This window comes from Buceros rhinoceros, unplaced genomic scaffold, assembly GCF_000710305.1.
Source record: "Buceros rhinoceros silvestris isolate BGI_N320 unplaced genomic scaffold, ASM71030v1 scaffold27725, whole genome shotgun sequence".
Taxonomy (NCBI): domain Eukaryota; kingdom Metazoa; phylum Chordata; class Aves; order Bucerotiformes; family Bucerotidae; genus Buceros; species Buceros rhinoceros.
Window position 1 is genome coordinate 18,241 of NW_010412727.1, and position 14,948 is coordinate 33,188.

A 14,948-nucleotide genomic window follows, 5' to 3' on the forward strand; every position below is an offset into this window, starting at 1 on the left:
TACTGTAATGCTTGCTCTGACCCTTTTAATGACTTTATTTACTCAACAGTATATCAGTTGCAATTATCTAAAACTATTGTTTTGTGACAATTAGGTGACACGTCAGCGTATTGTACTTTAATATTAAATACACGGTCTTTGTAAACTCTTGATGATTGTTCTCTAGATCATTGATCTAGGTGGGCATTTGTTTAAATTAGAAATTGCATTAAAATAATCAGAATTTTATGATGTGCTGTAGGTGGCAGCTAGTTTGGAAAAGAACCTCATTCCCAAATTGACCAGCTCCTTGCCAGATGTTGAAGCTTTGAGGCTGTATCTCACTCTGCCAGAATGCCCACTGATGAGCGATGCAAACAATTTCACAACGTTAGCTATTCCTTTTGGAACAGCTATTCTCAATCTAGAAAAAGCTCCTCTGAAAGTTCTTGGTAAGAATCTGAATGCTTTACTGTTCAAATTAAGGATCTCCAACTTAAAATGTGTAGAAATTCCATCAGTGAGACACCGTCTCAGCAACACCAGTTCTGTAGAATTCCCCAGTGAGAAAGTTAAGGGTTAACATTGCTTGATGTGTAAGAAGACACCTCTTCCCTTGCTTCTGGGTGAGTTAACTGGCCATCCATAGGAATTCATCTGCTATTGTAGTTCTTAGACTGATTCCATTTGGGAGGAATTAAACCCTGTAGTTCAGCATATTTGATATGTGTCTTTGCGTTTTGAAGTAAAAACTATGTGGTCGGACAGCTAACGAGCTCTAAGCAGTTTACAGAAGTGTTGCAGAGGAGATGTTAATTTGTCTTTGTTTTGATTGCAGCACCAGTTTTGTTGCTTTGAGCAGTTCATCTTTTCTCACTGATCTTAAGATGTGGTCTGCAGATAGGCGGTTTAGAATAGCTCTGTTTTTTTAACCTACTTCCTTACACCGGCTTACCGTGAGAGGGTTCTCTCTTCTTCCTCAAGTATTTTTCACCTTGTGACCAATCTGTTGTGTTTTTCAGGAGTTTTTGGTGAGAGTAAAGAGCTCATCTGCTGTACAGAAAAGCAAACTGATAATTTGTTGAAACTGTAGATCCTTTTCCATGGCTTTTCATTGCTTTCAGGACTGTTGGCTTAAGTCAAGGTTTCAGGGTTTGAGCCCTCCGTTTTTGTGTCAAATGTTACTTTGTGATACTGTCATGTACTCTGGGTGAACAACAAGTTGGTGTGTAACAACAGGGCTTTTGGATAGAGGCTTCATTAGAGTAGTGTGCTGATCAAAAGTCTGCACCGCTCTTGCTCTGTTAAATGTTTTTTTAGCTAAAAGGACAGCATAACTATGTTGTAGTGGCAAGTACTAAGTTTATGTGTTCACCGTTTGTTGACAGAAAATTGGTGGTCTGTACTTGAACCTCCGTTATTCCTCAAGATAGTGGAACTCTACAAGGATGTTGTAGTCCACCTTTTGAAGTTGTGCAAGATGGGCGTTCCAGCTTCTGAAAGAAGAATACTAACCAATTTCCTACACACAGCATTCAGAGTTCTGGAAATACTGCACAGAGTACGTTTATTTCCGTTTTAAACAATTACTTAGCTGTTAGGTTTTGTCAGCATCTCTGTAATTGTTAAAAGAAGTTAAGTTCTTAAAGAGTTTTAAATACTTAGACTTGCATCTACAGAGATCCATGTAGTTGTTCCATCTGGACCTGTGAACCATTGGAATTCTGGATTCCAATCTGACGTGGCGATGGAATGACCTGTTTTCTTGGGAATACAGACCGACCCAGTCAGTTGCTCCGTGAGGCTATGTTGGAAGGAATGGTCTCTTAAGCTTGACCTGATAGCAAGTAAGATCACAAATGGAAGATAAGAGCAAGCCGTATTTTGAACAAAAGATCTGCACAATTTTACCAAGACACTTATTTTATGGTTTTTTGTAATTCAGTTGGTTAATATTGTAACTTCATTCAAGAAAACTAATGAATTTATGAACTTCTAACAAAAATAGCCCAAATCATTTGTAGTAACCAGACTGTGTACATCGCAGTGTATTATCTAATTGCTGCTGAGGTTTCCCCTCCCACCCCTTATATTTTTTCCCTCTGTAGTTTATTCTGGTCCTATAGCATTTTGTGTTTATGCACTAAAAGAGCATTTCAGGCACTCTTTGAAGTGCTGGTCAAGTACTCTATTTGGGGCTTTGTGTGCTGTATGTAACAGCCCTCCTCCTCAAGTGTCCAAAAGAATGGAAAAGATTCTGCTTAGGAAGTTGGAATTTGTGTGTTATGGTTTGCTCAGCTTTTATCTAGTTACAAAGACCATCAAATTTAGGATGAGAGTAAGACTGTTCAGTAACTGTCTTCTGTTGGAAGTACAGGATGCCATTACAGGTTCCCATATGGAAAGCTGTTGGTATATAATAATTTATTATTTTGCTGCCTTTAGAATTTCTGTCACTGCTCAGGGTTGCAGTAGCTGCAAATCATACCACATGAAGTGGATCTTAAAATCGTAAAGCCTTGTGCGTAGCTGTGGAGCTGTGATGTGGCTCTTCTCCTAAGTTCCTGTTTTTTTCTAAACCCAACTTTCACTAATGGGTAGCTACATTGTAAAATAGTTAAATTTGCACCTACCCTGCTGCTCAACTGTAGTGGTATAGTCTTAATAATTAGCTGGTGTGGACTAAAGTAAGAGGAAAAATGGGGCAACGTATCTGGGCTATTTCACAGATACAGTGTCTCGTGGGGTGGGGTGCGGTAGATGTCTGAGAAAAGTACGCTTAGATTATCTGGTTCTAAAGACAGAATTGAGGGTCTTGCTGTTTCGGCAGTTTATGGTGCTTAAGTCCTTGGGAAAAGAAACGTATGTTAGGAAAGAGGGATGCATCTAGATTAAAATTATACTGTAGAGACAACATGCATACGTGAGTATACTCTCTGCTGTTCCTGTAAGATCATACGATGTTTCGCAGTGGCAGCACTGTATTGTGCAGTACAGTATGCCAGCTGATCTTATTTTTCTTTGCATCTTTGATGGGATTGTGACTAATGTGTGTATCCATGTCTTTAACGTTGTACTTTGCATTCTTGTAGGCACTGTTGTTCTGCAGTTTAGCTGGTATCTGTGGCTGACATATCAAATGCTTGAAAAACATGGAAAATGTCCTTTTGAAAAAGGTTATACGAAGTGCTAATAAAATTAATTGCACTTCTTTAGGTAAATGAAAGAGGACAAGTTATACAGTATGACAGATTTTACATTCATGAGATACAAGATTTGATAGATATCAGGAATGACTATGTCAACTGGGTCCAGCAGCAGGTATTTGGAATGGTAAGTTGTGTTGGATTTTATTTGGGTTTTGTGTTTTATTTCCCCCCATGTTTTGTTTTGGGTTTGTCCCATTAGAGAAGCCCACAGATTCTCTAAGTATGGGTGCTTTTTTTTTCCTAACCGTATCTTCGCAGATTACCGATGCTGAACAGACTCATGTCAGGTGTTAACTAAGGAAGAATTGTCAAACAGGTGTGCTTCTTGCAAGGTGTCTTTCTTAGGGCTAGTACATTTTAATCTCTGAATTAGAAGGTAATTTAGAATGCTGTCACTCAAGACTTGCATGTTAAAAAAGTTAGGAAAGTGGTAAAAAACATGCAGAATAACCCCCATTACTATGTAAGATTGGTGCAGTCAATGAGGAAGGTGAAACTGTTTTGGAAAACTAAGTCTGGCGGTGTAATAGGGAGTTACAGGGGACAGATGGCTAATGTAGTTTCCTACTTTGAATACAGCAGAAAGAACCGAGATAGTTAATTCCTGGATGTGTAAACAGAAGAGTGGTAAGTGGGAGTAACTTAATGACTGTGGAGAGAATTAGTGAGTTGGATAATGTTTGGTCACTCACTTCTTTGACCCCCGCTTTGAAAGAATCTTGAGTAAGTTACTATCATTCTCTGGCCACATAAATGTAACTATTTTTTGCAGCAGGGCCTGGAAGGTCCTGAACGTGGCAGACCTATTTTTGCTGTATTTTATGAATACAAAGCAAGCGTTGCTGTTTACCAAAGAATTAAAATTGCAATGTGAAATAACAGCAGCAGGGAGACTGGGGAGCAAAAAGAAAGAATGAGCAGCACTGGCAGTCATGACAGACGTTGGTTTCAGCCAGCCTCGTCTGAAAAATTAACTGGTGTGTGATGTAGGCTGGTGTTTGTAGCTAAGAGGGGCAGTGCACGAACTGAGGTGTAGAAGCTAGGGATAAGGGGGCCTTGAAATTACAGAGGGGTTGTACCTTTGGAACAGAGAAGGGTATGCTGGTGAGGGGTACAGAAGTGGGGGGATTTAAAAGCTGACCTTTGCAACTATTGTAAATGGTTGTAAACAAACCTAAACTGCACGTGTCATGATCAGAAAATACAGAATGTGAGAAAATCAAAGTTGGGAAATGGCTTTGTAATGAAAGTCTTAAACTCATTTGTTAATTAAATTGGAAGATTGATCAGTAGCTTGATGTTACTGAGAAAATACTAGATACTGGATTTCCCTTTCATCATCGTTATTTTGTCATGTATTTGTGCAGTTTCAAATTCAGCAGAAAGCATTATTTTGATTTATTAGAGGACTGAAAGAAATTTTATGGCCTTAGTCAGATCTCCTTCATAAATTGTTTTATGGGCCCTTTCCTGCCTTCGTATCCAGTAGTTTCTGCTTTTACAATGATAAGACACGCCACTTGCCTATTGAATCAGTTATAATGAATCAAGATTTCTTTTGCTAGTGTAACTTTTATTGTCATAACTTGAGGCAAAATTGTTTGCTCAGTTCCTTAATTAAAATGTTGAGGGGAAAACACAGAAGAAGAGAGGATTAAGAAGTATTCAGAGTATTCTCAGAGAGAAACTTGGAAGAACAAACTTCTTTAACAACAGAGAAATGAGTGGGGAATACTGAAGGTACTAAATAATGGACTACTGAGTTGAAGAGGTTTTCTTAAGATACAGGTTAAAGGAGCTGTGAAAACCCATTCGAATTAGGAATAAACAGTGGTGTAAATACACTAGGAGTACATGAATCTACCTGTGACAAATGGGATACTCAAATCTGATGCTTCCTGTAGGAATTAGGGGTACAGAAAGTAAAGTGTTCTGGTCATTACTTTCTGTGAGCCGTGGACATCTATGTGTTTGACTTCTGAGTCTGGTATATATGTGTGAGTGTGTGTATATGTATATAAAAAAACCCAGTTTGTCATTCTGGTATATATGTGTGAGTGTGTGTATATGTATATAAAAAAACCCAGTTTGTCATTACCTCTTATGCTTTTTCTGTTTTCTGCCTGCTAGGTAGAAGTGAACTTAGCTCTCAGTGGAGGATAAGGAGCATAGCATAGCACCAGAGAGATAACTTACTTTCTTAGCAAAGTTGATTTAGCCTGTTGTGGAAGTCTCCACGCAGTCCCAGTCTCTGTATTGATCTATCTCAAATTTCAGGAGTCACTTGCTTTTCTCATATCTTGTCATAGACCCAAATGGTTTTGAGACTTTTAAGGGTGGGGTTCTTTTGTATTTTTAATTTTTTATTCAGTAAAAATGTTTTGCATTTAATTTGACATACTATAGTAATTTAAAAATGAAAATACATAGGTAAAAGCAAATGGCATTTATTAAGTGTATGGAAGTAAACATTTTAAATGTTTCAGTTTTTGCATCCAAGAAAATGTGATACTTTAATGATCGGTTTTTTTAAAGACTGAGTAGGGTATTGAAAGGCAAGGTAGATTAATTTGGTAGATTATTAGAATGTTTATGGTTGATACTTCTTCCTCAGTAAACATTCTTTTTGGGGAAAAGCTGTAGATAAATATTTTTAATTCTGTGTTAGAGGTTAATTCATGCAGACACTAATGCTGCTTTTTCATCTTAATTATTGCTGCCTTTGTGCAAATGCTGTCATAGGATGTCAACCATGGATTAACTGAGGTAAGATTGGTTGCAATCTGATTTCTTTTGCAGAGTGTAAGGAAATCAGAAATATGAATGTTGAGGGTTGTCTGATGTGTTCTGTTGGGAGTACTGCTTTAATTTAGGATGGCTGTAATCCAGAAAGGCTTTTGTGGGGCAAAAAATATGCAATTCTTTGAATTGCAAAGTCAGAGCAGTATTTGAAAACATGTACTGCTTCTATAATATCCACGAATTGTGATAAAAAAAGTTCTGAAATTAAAATGTCCTAAGTGAGAGTGATGTTTGTGTGTGATGTGGTTTGGTTTGGTTTTTTGGCTTTTTTTCTGATTTTTTCTGATGGCAGATCTGAGATGCTTTGGTCCTGCATTGATGAAGAGTAAAGATTTCCCTCTCTTTCCAGTAAAATAGATGTATTCAAACGAGTACTATTGCAATGGCTTCTTTAATCATGATAGTAGCTTTAAAATACGCAGAGATATGACATGGTTCTGTTCATTCTAGTTAACAGATATTCCTGTTACAATATGCACATACCCGTTTGTATTTGATGCCCAGGCAAAGACAACTCTCCTACAAACAGATGCAGTTATACAGATGCAGGTGAGAGTCTTAGTTTTTAATGTTACAGAATTGTGTTTGGTTGGTTGATTTTTGCTTTTTTGGGTTTGTTTTTTTTTTTTTTTAAATGTGTAATCTCTTCTCCGTAAGAATGAGGGATCTAGTTTTAATCTCAGGGTATGTACATGATGTAAGTTAGTGGTTTTGTGGGTTTGGGATCTTACTGAAATTAAATTGTTTAAGAATTGCATAAATTTAGAAGGAACTTCCTTTCTTTAATGACATGGCTTTTTTTGAGGTGTTAACTGCATAGTAAAGGTGTATGAAACAAACAAACCCCAACCAACCAACAGCAACAAAAACCTAGCCAAAAACCAGTGCTGTCTCCCACACGAGCAGATTTTAAATGATGTATGTGTAGAGCATGGAGCTGGAAGTCAGTCTTGCTAGAGGCAGCAGCCAGTTACACTTACTTTTAATTGCTTATCTTGATGGCATTTAGGAGCTGGTGCTGTTCCTAAGATTAGTAGTATTGGAGTGGTAATATGTTTGCACCACGTGAATATCTAGTGCACACCTAATTTCTCATTTCATCTATCATACCACCTTCAAAATGCTCCTGAAGTCTGAGGAGTGTCTGCAAGGCAGTAGAAAAGAAGCTCATCGTGAAAATCTGGCATCTGCTTGGGTTAGAGGGAGTAGGTTTCCAGATCTTGCATTTTGCAGTATTTTTTGGCTCTTTTCCTGTTAAGTTCAATTATATGTCACTCCTAACTTGCCAACTTCTGTTTTAACTAGAGACTTTCCTAGAAATTAGATACTTGGTACAATTCGGGATACAGAATTGTTTGTATCTTTTCTAGAGATAGACATGTTAGACAAACCTAAAGGAACTGAAGAGGATCTTGCATGTTTTCATGATTCTTGAGGTAGAGCTGAAACTGTGTGATACAGTGAGCTGTCTTGCTCAGTGTTTGCATACCCGTTCAGATGTAATAAATCATATTCTTAACAAGGGAAAGGAAGGATGAAAGGAGGCTACTGCAAAAGTAACAGCAGTAAGAGCCCCAGCCCCCATTTATAACATTTAACATAGAAGTTATTGCACCGAGTCTGAAATTAAACAGAGGAGGTAGGTCACATTCCATAATGGGCTTATGTGGAAAAATACTAGCTTGCTTTTGTAGTTCATGGTAAACATGGTTTCTTATGCCTTTAAAAATGTGTATACACAGTCAGGATGAACATTGGATGAATTCAGGGAGGTGTTCACATTGAATGTTTCTATTAACAATATTAAGTAGTATTAAACCACACAAACTTGCAAAAATTCTTTGCCATAGTCAGAACATGTGCAACAGTATTTTGGTTTTGAAAAAATAAAATGAAAAAAATAATACAAATGATATAGATTAATAAATTATCTTTCATTCTATAAATTAGTTTTTCATGGATGTTTTTGTGCCAGATTTATATTGAACAGCTTGCTCATAATTAGATGAAGGACAGTATTTTTTTACTTACTTGTGTTATCCAAAGTATTTTGACTGCAATGTCAGAAACTGTATTCTAAGATTTCCCTGAACATTAGCATCGATGACAGTAATGGGTAAAGGAAAAATATTTACTGAGATTAAATATGTCCTAAGATAAAAGCAGTGTGAAGAAAATCTGGGCTAATCCAGCACTCCCACAATAGCTATTCCCATTCATGTCGTCTGCACTCCCGCACTAAGACAGGACTGATGGACGTTTAGTTTTGACAGGAACCTTATGTTACCTGCTGACACTTTCACTTTGTTTATTTTTCCAGATGGCTGTTGATCAGGCTCACAGGCAGAATTTGTCTTCTCTCTTTCTGCCAGTATTTGAATCTGTCAACCCGTGTCTGATATTAATGGTACGGAGAGACAATATTGTAGGAGATGCTGTCGAAGTCCTAAGGAAAACAAAGAATGTAGACTACAAGAAACCACTCAAGGTATCGTCAGTACATAGTGCTCGAAGTGTCTTTCACTGACGTGCAACTAATTGAGAATGTTTTTGGACAGATCCTGTTTCGCAATCCATTTTTAATTCAGTGCTAACGGAATTGTATGTTTCAGGTCATATTTGTAGGGGAAGAAGCTGTTGATGCTGGAGGTGTTCGGAAGGAGTTTTTTTTGCTCATCATGAGGGAGTTGCTAGATCCTAAATACGGAATGTTCAGGTATTATGAAGAGTCCAGGCTGATCTGGTTCTCTGATAAGGTAGAGTGCGATCTATAGTCATTAATTTTCTTTTAACTTACAGTATTTTTAATAATAATGTATCAACATAGTAGCTTGTGGTAGTTTTGTTTCAACAGGAGAAGCTGAAATATTCTCAAGAAATTGTTATTGTTAGATCAGAACTTTCCCCTTCTGTTTTCCCCATTCCTCACCTACTCTTTGCCTGTTGACCCCGACCTAGACAAGTTTAAGTAGGAAGAAGTGCCAGCCAGAGTAAACCGATTCCAAGAGCAGAATCTGTAAATCAAGGGGGCAGAGAAAAATTCTTGAATTATCATGTTGAGCAACTCTTCCTATGTTCAGTCAGATTTATGGATCTGTTTTGTAGGTAGTCATCTGGCGATATTTTCTCAAAAGTTTTGACCGTTGACTTTACGGTCCTCTTTCAGAGAAGAGCACTGCCTGGGTGGCTGTGTCTCGAGGGCCTGCGTGTTAACATTTCCACAGTTCTGCTGGAAGCTTGGCTGTTTACTCCAAGGCAGTTAGTAGTGACCTCCTCCCCCCTCCTCCCAAAAATTAATTTTAAAAAATATTGACATATTTTTAAGCACTGAGTAGTCCAGTGGTCAGTCACTGACAAATCCAGAAACGTAATGCAGTACGTAACAGCAGCATGCATCACTCGGGACACATTTTGTGTTATATCTTAGCTGCTTTAAGTAGGAAGAGTTCTGCTTCCTTGGATTTCAGTCTCTTGCAGCTGGTTAAAACTTTATCCTGTTTTCCTCAGTGGATACATACATATTTAAAGAAAATATAAATGAAAGTCACTCAGATTATCCTGCACTGTACAGTTTTTTTTCTGGACTCTGCAAGATTAAAATAACTTATTTATTTTAAACCGTCTTGTCTGTTTTCTGTTCTTAGACCTTTGAAGACAGTGACTTGTTTCATTTGATTGGTGTTGTCTGTGGGCTAGCAATATATAATTTTACTATTGTAGACCTTCATTTCCCCTTGGCTTTGTACAAAAAACTATTGAATAAGAAACCATCCCTGGATGACTTAAAAGAGTTGATGCCAGATGTTGGCAGGTAAGCAAGAAGGAAAAATGAGTGTTACTAGGACTTAACTTTTAATTCAACATTTTCCTTTAAGAACATAAAGAAAATGTGTTATTTGCACACTAAACAGGATAAACAAGTCAGAGTGACTTGCAGCCATCATGTCACTTGAGAAAGGATACATGCGATTGTTAAACACCTGCTTCTAAATGTGTTGGTTTTGTTTCTGTGTCTTCTATTTTATTATCCTACAAGACTTTTAGGGGAAAATAATATTTTAAATTCAAAACCTTTGACTTTTAGCCACTAATTTTTTAAGCCTATGCATGAACATAGTTTTAGTTCTGGACAACATACTAAGTCCATCAAGGACACGTTTTTTGCTTGTTTTGGAAACAAGTAGGTGTTAAATATCTGCCCTTGAGTAGGGATTTGAATAGCACTAACAGGTAGGGGGTTCAGTTGAGCAGGAGATGTTTGATTGTCTCCGTCTTGTGAATGCTCAAGTTTCCATAGATTCGAGGAGAAATCAAACAAGTTAATGGAAGAAGCCATCAGTGGTTAAGTACTCGCTGCCTCTGGTCTGAGAAGGCTAGGATATGAACCTTCTCTCTTCACACCTGGAGATAATCAAAAGGAATAACACTACAAGTGATAGCAAAATGATTGCCCGAGATTTCCCAGCCCTGCATCAAGGTGCAAGTGAATGAGCTACTAACTGAACTAACAGTAGAAAGATTTTTTATTTTCTTTTTAAACTTGAATTACCAAGGCATAAAGAATACTGAAGGAAAATAAGTTCATCTCTCTTTCTACTGGTATAACTACTTTGTAACTTATTTTGCAGGGGTATGCAACAGTTACTGGACTATCCCGAGGATGACATAGAAGAAGCATTTTGTCTTAATTTTACAGTAAGTTTTATATAGTGTTTGCAGTATCTCTTACCAAGCTCATACCACCTACTGTAACTCTCTGGAGTGTTTGAACAAAAGCATCAGCTGGTGATTCCCAGGCATTTTAGCATCTGTGTCTGCTGTTGGTGTTGTGTCAGCTAAGTGGTGGGAAGAACAACTCTGTGCAGTAAATAAGATTTTTGTTTGTTTTAAATAGATCACTGTGGAAAATTTTGGCACAACAGAAATAAAAGAGCTTGTTCCAAATGGTGCTGACATTCCTGTAGTCAAACAAAATAGGTGAGTTTTGTGGGTTACAGGGTAGTTCAGTGTTGCTGTCTGCCTTGGGAATGTAACTGGGCTGCTAAAAATATCCTTCGCCAAGCTGTTACACTAATGTTGGAGGTAAAACTACTTTGTTTTTTCAAGCCGTTCTCATGTGTACTGTTAAAATAGCTATTGTATTTAAGGATTTGCCAACAGTGGATGCCAACTTGAATGATGTTTTAATTCAGTTTTTAAAATATTTAAGAGTGTAATAATGCTAATTAGTTTATTACTACGAAGTTTCTCTAGAGCAGCCTTTCCTTCCCCTGTTAATATTACACAAGTTACCTGCCTCTGTGGTGATTATCCATGCATAATGGTAATTATGCATAATGATAATGATGCATAATGATAATCCATGCATAACGTGGATTTGTTGGAAGAGGAGGAGCATGATTCACCCCTTTGCTCATCTCCAGTATTTTCACTTCAGCAACTGTGATAAATGTGTTGTCAAAATGAGTTTAGATGATTCGGTAACTTATTGGTGATGTTATTCAAATCCTGTTATTTTTTACTGTTATTAAAATACTGGATGTTGTTCAAATTCTGTGGGTTTCCACAGGGAACATGTGTTGGTAGGAAAACGGTAATCTGTAACTGGAGTCACTCTGCCAGCGCAGAAAGTAACAGTGTTAACTAAGATTGATTAAAATGGTAGTTAAGTAATCATAAATACTGTATCACATCAAGCAATTTTAATTCTCTCCCTAAATGCTGCGGGAGAAGATGTTTCCAACTCCTCGTACTGAAGCACGGATAGCAGGCTGTCTGGTTTTCAGTATCCGAGCTCCTTTGCACTGATCTTTCTACTCTGTAGGACTCAAATGTCCATTTGAAATTAACTTGCATTTTTTGTGCAAATACTGTAATCTTTTTAATTAAAAAAAATACAACAGTGAGTTCGACTGTTTGGTTTCAGATCTCTACATGTAATCCAAGCCTTTAAGCTTGTTGCCGTTAGTCCAGTTCACTGCAATGCATTGAGAAGAGAAATGCAATGCACAAATTAGAGAAATCTTCATAGTGCCTGAAATAAATAATGTTAAATGTGACTGGTTTTCAGTTGCACAGTAGGGACTCTGTCTTGGGGGACGTGGTGGGGAAATACCTTTATGTGTCCTTTATGTTATGTTCACTGGGGTTATCTTCACTAACATGAAGCAGAGAAGAGAATATATTGAGATCCTTTTTGCTTAACTTTTTATCTGTGCTCTGTACAGAAACGGCAACTGTTTTATTGGAAGAAGTGCTTTTTTTACTCTCTCTCTCAACGTAATTCTTTTTTTCTTTGTGCAGGCAAGAATTTGTAGATGCGTATGTGGATTACATCTTCAACAGGTCTGTGGCTTCCTTATTCAGTGCATTCCATGCAGGCTTCCACAAAGTATGTGGAGGTAAAGTTCTTCAGCTCTTCCAGCCCAGCGAGTTGCAGGCAATGGTGATTGGGAACACGAATTATGATTGGAAAGAACTGGAGAAGGTAAGAACCATTGTTAGTTACTTGTTTCTAGTTTGGTTTTAATTGCACGATGCAAAATGTGTCTGAGCTCTGTTTTAATTAATGTGACTTCCAGCCTTGATTGAATTAACTGTGTAAGGAACTTCTTTTAAAATGTCAGTGAATGAAGAGACTAAAATATTATTTACCTTCCTGCTTAAAGTTTTCCATCTAATTTCTGAAGCAAATCAAATTTAGAAGAAGAGAGAGGAAGGAAAATCCATAGAGCCAAAAGGTAGCTGTGTACAGTGTAGTATGTTAGAAGGGGGAAAGTGAACACAATGCACACAGTTAATCAAGAGTAAATATTTTTGATGGCCAAAGCTCACCGTGAGACTTTGTCACTACTTTACTGCGATTGGAAATGCTCTGGAGTATATGCATCTGTCCCTATAGTGGAAGTCAGACTGAACAGCTGAAGAAAATTGTCCAAAGAAAATAGGAATAGGTCACCTGCCGTGTCCATTTCCTCAAACCATATTCATTCCACTTTGATGTCAGATTATCCTACTAGTTCTGCGAGCAACCAATAACATAATTTCCTGCTCATTTTAGAATACAGAATACAAAGGAGAATACTGGGCAGACCATCCTACAATTAAAATATTCTGGGAGGTTTTTCATGAGTTGTCTCTGGAGAAGAAAAAACAGTTTTTGCGTAAGTATTTGAAACTACTTGGCAGAAGTTGCTGACTGAACAGGGTCACCGTGATTTCAGGCTCCTGCTATAAGTGGGCATTTGCCTATAATGATGTGATTAACTTCTTTTGGAAGAAAAAAAATCATAATAGAGGAAATGGATTATGAGCTTGTCTCTGATTTTGCTGGGGTTGTCCTGAGTAATTCTGGGTGGTGGGAAGTTACAAGATCACAGTAGACCGGAGCAGCGTTAAAAAAAAAATAAAACAAACAAAAAACACTAAGAAAACCGAACCCCCCCAAAACTCAACGGCCTGTATTGCTAGTGTCATTTCTCTGATGACTGGGGATTTTTTTCTGTTTTGACATAAGGTTCACATCCTCCAATTTTTTATTGCACATAGATGGAATTTTGAAGTTATAACTGATTGTAAATACATCAACGTACTGGTATGAGTGGAACTGTACAGGGGAAAACCCAAAGGTATCAAAGCTTCCTGTGACTGAGCTGCTGTTGAGAGATCATAGATTAGTTTCCAACTGAGATAAATTTCTCACTGAACAAACTAGTTCTGTATATTTGCAAGATGCTTGCAAATGCTCAATGAAGGTATAGTTACTGGATTTCAAGTAAGAAATCCTGATGTATGAAGAACTTCCTTCCTACACTTTTTGGTTTTTGGTTTTTTGGTTTTTTTTTAAGGACCGCTTGGTTTCCTATGCTAAAATGAAATTTTTCCTGATATATCATCTGTTGTGTTACAGTTACGAGTTCATATTGTAAGCTGGAGATCGAGTTAAGTCACTGTTCCCCATTTTTCAAACTTACCAGAACAACTTCAGTGTGAAATGCTGGAGTAATTAAAAAATGCGAAGAATGATGAGTACTGCGTGTGTGGTATGTACAGTGTCAGCCTTAAACTCCTTTCAATGTTTTTTCTTGGCAGTGTTTCTGACGGGCAGTGATCGTATTCCAATTCTCGGAATGAAATGTCTCAAACTAGTCATCCAGCCAACAGGAGGTGGAGAAGGTTATCTGCCAGTAGCTCACACTTGCTTTAATCTTCTGGATCTTCCAAAATACACAGATAAAGAAACCCTCAAATCTAAGTTGATCCAGGCTATAGATCACTATGAAGGTTTCAATTTAGTATAACCTCAGAAATGAGAGTTCTGTGTAACGTGGGATCATTAAAGTAATTTTTTGTGTCTTTCTTGTGGTGGTAAATTCAGTGGGTTAAATGGAGGAGTTGATAATATATCTGATATTTGCAGAAATGTTCAGTGGTACGGATATTCACGGGAGCCAAAAAACCTTTACAACGATGAGTAACTGTCTTAATACGTAACTTCTTGTACAGAACCATGTGGATTTTGCCATCTTACAATAAAAACGAGAGTATTGTGAATTGGAGTTAAGCTTCACTAACATGAATTAACATTTCACTTCATGCAAACAATTTGGCGTGTGAGTGCATGAGAGACTTGCTGAAGTTTTTCAAATCACTTAGTAAGAACATTCAACTTCTTCCCTGATAAATTCACTTGGTAACTTTTCATTTTGTAAATAATAATTTTTTTGTGATAACAATAATTATGTTCCAATAGCAGTATGGTTTCTATTGCTTGTAATTGAATATGAGCTTATTTTATGGCTTTTAACAAAAAAGTGACTACTCTGATTTCTGAAGATATATATATTTTTCTGGTTTGTTTTAAGAACCTTAATAATGGAAATGATTGTTTAAGAGACATTCATCTTCACTCTGTACAATTCATGAAGCAGTCACTTAGTGCCGATACAGAACTGCATA

General features: G+C 37.3%; 1 protein-coding gene across 4 annotated transcripts in view; it reads left to right on the forward strand.

The window, feature by feature from the left end:
- HERC4 (HECT and RLD domain containing E3 ubiquitin protein ligase 4) overlaps positions 1-14,448 on the forward strand; it is a 30,620-nt gene extending 16,172 nt beyond the window's left edge. For 2 of the 4 annotated variants that reach the window (XM_010136508.1, XM_010136510.1), the window contains 12 exons: positions 242-431; positions 1,368-1,540; positions 3,196-3,312; positions 6,441-6,539; positions 8,311-8,478; positions 8,603-8,746; positions 9,635-9,801; positions 10,619-10,685; positions 10,885-10,967; positions 12,294-12,477; positions 13,051-13,153; positions 14,082-14,448. In XM_010136508.1, the coding sequence (XP_010134810.1) occupies positions 242-431; positions 1,368-1,540; positions 3,196-3,312; positions 6,441-6,539; positions 8,311-8,478; positions 8,603-8,746; positions 9,635-9,801; positions 10,619-10,685; positions 10,885-10,967; positions 12,294-12,477; positions 13,051-13,153; positions 14,082-14,290 (1,704 nt within the window). In that variant the 3' untranslated portion in view covers positions 14,291-14,448. Of the gene's footprint in view, positions 1-241; positions 432-1,367; positions 1,541-3,195; positions 3,313-5,930; positions 5,955-6,440; positions 6,540-8,310; positions 8,479-8,602; positions 8,747-9,634; positions 9,802-10,618; positions 10,686-10,884; positions 10,968-12,293; positions 12,478-13,050; positions 13,154-14,081 lie in introns of all 4 variants that reach the window. The other 2 variants (XM_010136507.1, XM_010136509.1) reach the window with 2 other exon arrangements.
- Positions 14,449-14,948: the final 500 nt, after the last annotated feature.